This window comes from Nymphaea colorata, chromosome 7 (assembly GCF_008831285.2).
Source record: "Nymphaea colorata isolate Beijing-Zhang1983 chromosome 7, ASM883128v2, whole genome shotgun sequence".
Classification (NCBI taxonomy): domain Eukaryota; kingdom Viridiplantae; phylum Streptophyta; class Magnoliopsida; order Nymphaeales; family Nymphaeaceae; genus Nymphaea; species Nymphaea colorata.
Window position 1 is genome coordinate 16157766 of NC_045144.1, and position 8491 is coordinate 16166256.

At 39.9% G+C, this 8491-nt stretch overlaps 1 protein-coding gene across 1 annotated transcript; it reads right to left on the minus strand.

Moving 5' to 3' along the window:
* Positions 1–4178: 4178 nt before the first annotated feature.
* On the minus strand, positions 4179–5488 carry LOC116257941 (mitogen-activated protein kinase kinase kinase 20-like). Its single transcript, XM_031634966.1, has one exon. It carries the CDS (start codon positions 5246–5248, stop codon positions 4640–4642), a length of 609 nt encoding a protein of 202 aa, XP_031490826.1. The 5' UTR covers positions 5249–5488; the 3' UTR covers positions 4179–4639.
* Between the last annotated feature and the right edge of the window lie 3003 nt (positions 5489–8491).

Here is an 8491-nt window from a genome sequence, read left to right on the forward strand (position 1 = left end):
CATGAATTTCAGCCCAGAATTGTAGATCATGGTAAGCACACCCAACTTTGACGTTGCTCAAGAGTCATTGCTATAAAAATCACCAAAGCCAATCCACTGGATGATATTCATAAAAGTAATATGTGGATTTTTTTTCAAGTGAGGAGGAGTATTTAACCTTGACTTAAAAGACAATTGAAGTTTCTACTCAATCTCTTATCTTTTAAAGTATATGCTCTGCTGTCAATGTCTCGGGATGTCTCTCTTATTATGATTCAACTTAAATATCAATTTCCCCCAAGGAGGCCGCTCCCTTGGCTCTACCCCCTAGCCACCTCCGGCTCCATGAAAAGAGGCGTGCCCGCCAAGCCTCCCGGCTCGCGGCTGCCAGCGATGCCCCCACCTTTTATAGATACAGAAATTTGGAGAAAGAAAGAGAAGGTAGATCCGTCTTAGTTGGGTCTCATTTGTCTCCACGCTGGCGGCTTACGCGGGCCCTCCATGCTCCTTTGCTGAGTTGGCTTGTGGTCCCCATGCCGCTGCTTGGACAGCGTGGCTCCTCATTTGATGCTATATATATATATATATATATATATATATATATATAAAGGATCATATGAGGGAGTGATATAAATGAATAGTAGGTTTTCTGCCGTTTTGGATGTGGAGTTTTGGTTATTAGTTAAACAGATCTGGATGCTATTGGAAATGACATTCAATTGCATTCATATTCAGATTTAAATATATGCATAATTTTGGATTCAGATTTGTATCTGATTTAGTGTAAAATAAGTATTGCATACCATATACGTATATATAAGGTTGAGTTTTAACATACTGCAGTGCTTATCAGAGTCTATTTAAAAATCGGATTCAGACTCACATGTGCTTATAAAATCGGATTTTGAGGAGATTAGGATTGTGAATTTGGACTGGAGTATTAATGTGGTTACTAATGTTTACGTTATACTCGTTAGTAAGAAAAGCAAGAGTTTCTATCAACAAATTTAACTTGTAAATATAAAGGGTAAACAAAGTTTCAAAAAACCAATTGACTCCTCCTATGTTGTGGGAGATGGAGAAAGTTCTACTTCTACCAATTACAGTGTGAGCCATCGTTTCTTTGCATCAGTCCAATGACCTTACAAATTTTCTTCTTATTATACAGATTGAAAGTTCCAGTGAATACGAAACCTATGCTTTTATATATATATATATATATATATATATATATATATATATATATCCTTATGTCAAAAGAGTGATTCTAAGTTAAAGGGCAAGCTTGCCTCAAGGAGCATAGTGTAGCTGGTGGGGTTAAAGGCTTGTAAAATATAGGTTTTCAATTCGATTCCCGTGGGCGTTATGTTATTGTGTCTTAAGGCAGTAGGGCACGACATTCAAGTTAAAGGGTGTTCCATTCTATCACTGACACCAACGCAACTGAGAACTCGGAGGCAAGGGACATGGGGGGCCTTCGGGCTTCGCTTCAAACAGTGAGATTGACCATCTCGCTCACCCAAAAGGTAAAGGGCAAGCCATCAACCTGACAACTGCGTCTGTTTGAAGCCCTCTTTCCCAAAATGTCATAACCATAGGCACTAAGAACTTGTTAAAAACTTGTTAAAGAGGTGAAGGTAATAAAGACATGCTCGCTCTCTAAAGAATCACTGTAACAGTAGACGTCATGATAGAGGAGGAGCCAAGCTACTTTCATGGTTTGGCTCGTCGTATGAAAAACATGTTTGTTTTAATTTATGTCCATTATACATGTTGTGGTTTTTTTTTCTAGTTTTATTTATGCATTTCGTTTGATTTAATCATAGCCACAAATATAATGATATTTTGGGAAATATTGTAATATATTAATGGAAAAAGTCCAAAAACCAATTTTCAAAAGTTTTTGAAAACCAATTCACGCAATATACTACAGAGAACCAATTCCTGATTTTCTGTGCCACAACGGCGAGGCAGAACATTCGTTAAACCTGCACAGAGACGGATCCAACGGCTCCAGGGACTGCTGACGTGTCAATGAGGCGTTTTCGTTTTCCGCATTGGCTGGCCCGACCCGGCCGATGGGTCTGGCCCGGGCCCTTATTGGGCCGGCCCGGCCCAATGCCCACCCTTAGCTCCTATAATGAGCTTTTTTTATTGCCACCACTACCAGATGAAACTACCACTTTGCCATTCAGTGGCCGATGACTGTGTGATTGGCAATGCACAAAATTAGTAATGATTTATGGCATATTTTCTATAGTTAAACACTTTACTTATTCAAATGGTAAGTTGTTAATTTTTTTGCTCATCCAAAATATCTAGTTGAATTCTTTCTTTGTCTTTCAAAATTTGTGAACAATGCCGTTAAACTGCGTTTCCAGAAAAAAATGGTTAAATCCACAAAATGGACCAAATTTAAAACGGGATAAATTGAACATAAGAAGAAGATCAAGAAAATAAGTGACATTACTAAAAGCATCCACTGATTCTTTTCTTGTATCTACTTCTGGGGCACAAAAAAATGGTTTAAAGTTAAAGGAATATTCAGAGTTAGGAGATTATATGTTATTTTGGTGAACGTAAATCATTATCAATCATGAAAAGATGTGGGCAGAAAGAAAAGAAGGATGCACACTGTCCAAAGAATCACTGTCCAAAGAAAGTTGGATGATGAATCAATCCCTCGTCACATGGAGGGCCCCCTGATTGATAATGATTTACGTTCACCAAAATAACATATAATCTCCTAACCCTGAATATTCCTTTAACTTTAAACCATTTTTGTGTGCCCCAAAAGTAGATACAAGAAAAGAATCAGTGGATGCTTTTAGTAATGTCACTTCTTTTCTTGATCTTCTTCTTATGTTCAATTTATCCCGTTTTAAATTTGGTCCACTTTGTGGATTTAACCATTTTTTTCTGGAAACGCAGTTTAACGGCATTGTTCACAAATTTTGAAAGACAAAGAAAGAATTCAACTAGATATTTTGGATGAGCAAAAAAATTAACAACTTACCATTTGAATAAGTAAAGTGTTTAACTATGGAAAATATGCCATAAATCATTACTAATTTTGTGCATTGCCAATCACACAGTCATCGGCCACTGAATGGCAAAGTGGTAGTTTCATCTGACAGTGGTGGCAATCAAGAAAGCTCATCATAGGACTTAAGGGTGGGCATCCGGCCGGGCCGGCAGACCGGACTAGGCTCATCGGCCCATCGGGTCGGGCCAGTCAATGCGAAAAACGAAAACGCTCATTGACACGTCAGCCGTCCCTGGAGCCATTGGATGAGCCGTTGGATTTTCCACAACCAAATTTTAGGCCACGTTTGATGGCCACGAAAAACACTGTGGATGGAGGGAAAATTTTCTTTTTTGTACGGATTCAACCGGCGCCATCAAACTTAGCAAAATTTTCCCCGCTCAAAACTCGCTTCCAGGGTAAATTTACCCTGGAAAAAAGTCGGACCCTCTGGGGTCCGACTTTTTTCGAGCGATTTTTTTTGTAGCCGTTAGGGCTTCTTCGATGAGTTGGGGAGGGCGAGGGGGGCGACGCGAGGAAAGACAGGGTGGTGGTGGTGGCTGGGGAAGGAGAAGGAATCGGGCAGGCGGCTGGCCCCGCGCCACCATTGGCATCAAAGCGGCATCACTCCATGAACGCAAAGCATGCCTCCTCCGTCGTTAAGAAGACCATCCCTACAGAGAATGAGACCAACCGGACCAAGCCCACCTCCCCTCCTCACCAACTCTCGTAAGTCTCTCCGAACGATTGATCCAATTCTTCCTATTTCTCTTGATATTTTAGTTTCCCTTTCTGATAGTTTTTTGAATTTTTGATGCTGACAAACTTTCGCCGTCCTATTTGGGACCTCCCCTTTTCGTGGTTTTGGCCTTTCTTCCTTCCATTTAAAGGTATTGTCTTCTCCTCGTTCTGCTCTCTTGATGGGGGTGGAGAAAGGACTGTCAAGAAGCTGAGATTGTCGAAAGCTTTGAGGATTCCTGAGGGGACGACGGTTTCCGATGCTTGCTGCCGGATGGCAACTCCCCGCGTTGATGCTGTTCTGCTTACCGACTCTAATGCCCTATGACACACAGTCATGGTATCAGGAAAAAGATGGTTGTTCAGCAGTAAATTTACATTTGTTCATGAAAAAATTTTCTTGCATACCAAACATGGAATATTTTACCTCGAAAAAAACATTCAGGCTATCAAACATGGCCTGAATTAGGAAAAAGGAAAGTTTAACCAACCGTACATTTACCATGGCTTTTTTACCTGGAAAAATTCTTCCCCCTCAAAAAATCCATGCCATCAAACGTGGCCTTAGGGAAATGTTTTGGACAATAACAACAAAGAAAGGGAATCAAATGGGTCCCCAAGGGAGAGCGGTTCCGTTAGTTGACCGGATTTCTTACTTCCCTAACCTGGACCCACTTCTCACAACCACTCCGGAGCCAATCGGGCTCATGACGCGTGGCAACCAGTTGGATCCTACTGGCCGGAGAATCCGCCGGCCGGTGACCGATGGTCTGAGGAATTGAACTTCCCGACGACAGCGACGACGATGATTGAGAAGAGCTGCTCCACCTGAGAGAGTCCAGTGCGCCTTTAGGTGATGTAAACTGCTCCGGCTCCTCGGTGGCAGCGCTGGGAACTTCACCTCCGCCGCTCCAACACACAAAATTCGTGGTGAAGTAGCATCTCGGCCGTCCATCTCCTTCGAGGATCCTTCTCAAAGCACCTCCCCAGGAAATCCTTCCCCTGTTCCGATAGACCGGCGGGAATCTCGGGCGACTCGTTGCTTATGCCAATCCGGTACAGCAACTGCACCACATTGCCCGCGCCTCCGCCCGGAACATCCCACGGCGGCTTCCCCGTGACGAGCTCAATGAACGTGCAGCCCAGCGACAACACGTCCGACGCCGGTGCCGGCTGGCCTCCAGCCGCAACTTCCGGCGACATGTACATGGGCGTCCCTTGAATGGTGGCCTCCGGAGGGGCCCTCTCCCCGAGGCGCTTCGCCAGCCCGAAGTCGGCGATCTTGACGCCGGAGACAGGGTCGAGAAGGACATTAGAGGGCTTGGTGTCGCAGTGAACGAACCCATGGCGATGAACATGCGACAACCCCTCGAGTATCCCGCGGGCGTAGCGGCGAACGGTGAGCTCGTCGAGCTTCCCGCTTCGGCGGCAGAGGTCGGAGAGGCTGCCGCCGGAGACGTACTCCAAGAAGAGGTTGAAAGCCCCATGGTTGGGCGATCCGAGCATCCATTCGCCTCCAAAGCAGCGGATGATTCGTGGGAAGTGGGGGATTTGGGAGAGAATGAAGGCCTCTTTCTGCAGTGAAGAAGAGGAAGCAGAAATGGCGGATTTGACAGCCAAGAGAGAAGGAAGAGGGTGGTGACGGTCGAAGGAGGAGGAGGATCTGCTGCTGCAGCAGGTGGCCAAGAGGACAGTTCAAAGGCCCCTCTTCCAACAGTGCTCCCCTTCACCCACCCCTCTCTCCCCATTCTCCGTCTCATTTCTGCCATTCTCACTTAATTTACTCGATCCTTAGCTCCATTCTCTTCTCTTATGTACATATACATATAACCAATAATGTTACAAAAGGAGTAGCTTATTCGTATTGGTGGGGCCGATCTATAAACTGTATCATAACATATATTTTTTTAGAGTCTTTAAATGCAAGACAAGAGAGGAATGAGAGTTTAAACTTTAAAAAATAAAAAACTTTGTGTTTTAACTCGTATGGTATGATATGTGAATGTATCGCCTGTATCGTGCGATGCGCTTGCGATACATGTGCATATTGCGTACCGCAAGCATAACGTATAGGTTTTTTCAACCTATAAGATACGTTTTATATGATACACATATGTATCGTACGTATACTATACGAATAACATTGAATATAACTGCTACAGTGATGATGGAAGAAAGAAGCCAATGGTGATCCATATCCTCTTCTCTAATTATAAATTGTTCCCCCACTTCAGTTACTTATCTCATTTGTTTATGTTATTTACCTAATGCATGTCTATCTCCCAATTTGTTGAGATTAGAGAAAGAGAGAGGCCTACCAAGTAACAGCGGATCATGTCCGCAAACAGCAATGAATGTGGAGCAACCCTTGTTTCTGCTGTCATCCATGGCCGCCTCCATTATTTCTCTTTTGTTTTACTCTTCTTAAGAAATTTTTTGTTGGGAAGCCTAACTTTGATGTGTTTTCCAGATAAATGAGATACTTTTCCAATCATTTAGCTTATTAAGTAGAGTGGGTACCTCATAATGGTCTTCCTTACCTCTTCTGCAGTTAAAGTTTTCACTTTCTTTTGTTGACCAATTTGGAGAAAAGAGTAAGCTTAGAAGTACAAACTATGAACATAGATAATGACAACAGCCTGTATACTGCCTACGGTTACGGGGAATACTTCAACTTCCTGGAAGGAAAAAAACCCACCACGTTATTAATGACATTTGGGGAACCTTCTTTTCCTATGGTTAATGACATCAGAGTCCATCTTTCACGCATGAGCAATGGCATCACCACATGTGGGCCGCTCTTTAAAATTCCTTCGTTTTTACATTGACAAATTTAAGATATACCTTTATACACATATACAGGTGCCCCATATATATATATATATATATATATATATAATCCTACATTGATCAAAAACCACTTGCATACACTTAACATTTTACTTTTGCTAAAAGAATAAATTTTAGTATGACCAACCACAATTTTCACATGATATCTACCCAAACCTAATATAAAAATTTAGAAATTTGCTTCCTTAATTATTTGTGTAATATCATTAATTAACTTATAACTTTAAGTAATTTAAAAAATTCTTAGTTTGCAGTTGTGATTTTTATAAATTCCATTTTAAGAAAACCATGACCTGACATTTCCCATGATCCTTTTATTTTTGTTAAAGACAATATTGGAAGTATAAATATTTACAAAAGATTTTCAATATATATATATATATATTCTTGACTTATGTACACAATGCTTAATGTGCCATTAATCTCTATAAAACTTCTTGTCCCACTGTCACCAACCCAACTGTAAGCGGTTGACAAAAACCCAAAACGCATGAACAAATAAGCAGGTCAAAATGACCAACAAATAAGCACGTCAAATATTTAATCCCAACTAAAAAGCAAAAGATTTAGGGATTAAAATTATTTCACCTGAAAGAATATATATTAGAAAAAAAAAACTTGATATGGAATGGAAGCTCTAATGCAATCATATAGAAGTTCCAATGCTGTAGAAGCAGCAAAGATGGAAGCGAAAAAAATTAACATGCTACAACTTAAAAAGAGGAAAGGGGGTGACCACAAGCTACTTTTGGTGCTGAATAGAACCCATAAACAAGAAAGGGAATCCACTGGAAGAGAGGAGAGCAAAGCTGCTGATGAATGCTAAGTAGGATGCAGAAACACGATAATTAGAACAGAAATATAAACTACCTGCCCCACTATATAAAGTTTAAATCTAATGTAAAGGTTTAATTCAACTTATACGGTTAAAAAGATAAAGACAAATTTATCAGAACTATTCATTTATTTGAAAATGATACGAAATATGGCGCAGAACATAAAATAGTAATGTCCATTTATCATCTTCATTCATAATCCTAAATACTGGACAAGAAATTTAACGGAGATGAGAAATTAGTCATACATAATCCAAGTAGAACACTAAGTTTATTATTTTGAGCCCATCAATATGGTTTACAAAACATAAAAAGAACTAATATAATCAAAACCAATTAGTTGATTCTAAACTAGTACTTATTGATTGACAAGCAGAGAGAAAAATTTATATATAGATAAAAAACCTTGAACAAAAAAAGATAACACCAATAGTGAAGGTTAAGAAAATAATAGCAAAAGGAGTTATGATCACTCTATGGGTTGTGGTCTTTAATAGATGTAACTCGTTGCTATCTAGATGGTATATAACAATCCAGCAGAGAAGAAAACATGTACTATATGTATATATTAGAGAAGTAATCATCAAAAACATCATCAATTTTCGGATATTAATTTACAAATTTAAGTTAGATTCTATGACAAATGGGGAAAAAAAAAAACAATGGAGATTTTCTCTTAAAAACTTGTATACGGATGCCATATTCAGCTCTATCCTGAATATTCATGTTGATATGTTGTAGATATATTTCTTAACATTGAGGTATGTACTTACCATACTAATTAATTTATATATGTACTCGTCAATCTAATCAGGAGGAGAAAGAAAGGTAGTTATCCTTTTATAACCATGGATGTGGACTCTTCAGGTCGAATTATGTATATTTGTAATCTATCCATCTCTCTTCCCACCTCCAATTAGTTTCCTACTTTTTTTTTTTGCTTAGTTAACAACATCTGCTAATATTTTAATTATAGAAAGCCTTCATTAACAATCAATAATTTTCAAATCCAACTATTTATTTCACGTTTTCAAATAGGGAATAAATTGTGATGAATACATGT

Bases quoted from the DNA above. Each gene is read 5' to 3' on its own strand.
- LOC116257941 (XM_031634966.1), bottom strand. From the start codon at position 5,248: ATGCTCGGATCGCCCAACCATGGGGCTTTCAACCTCTTCTTGGAGTAC.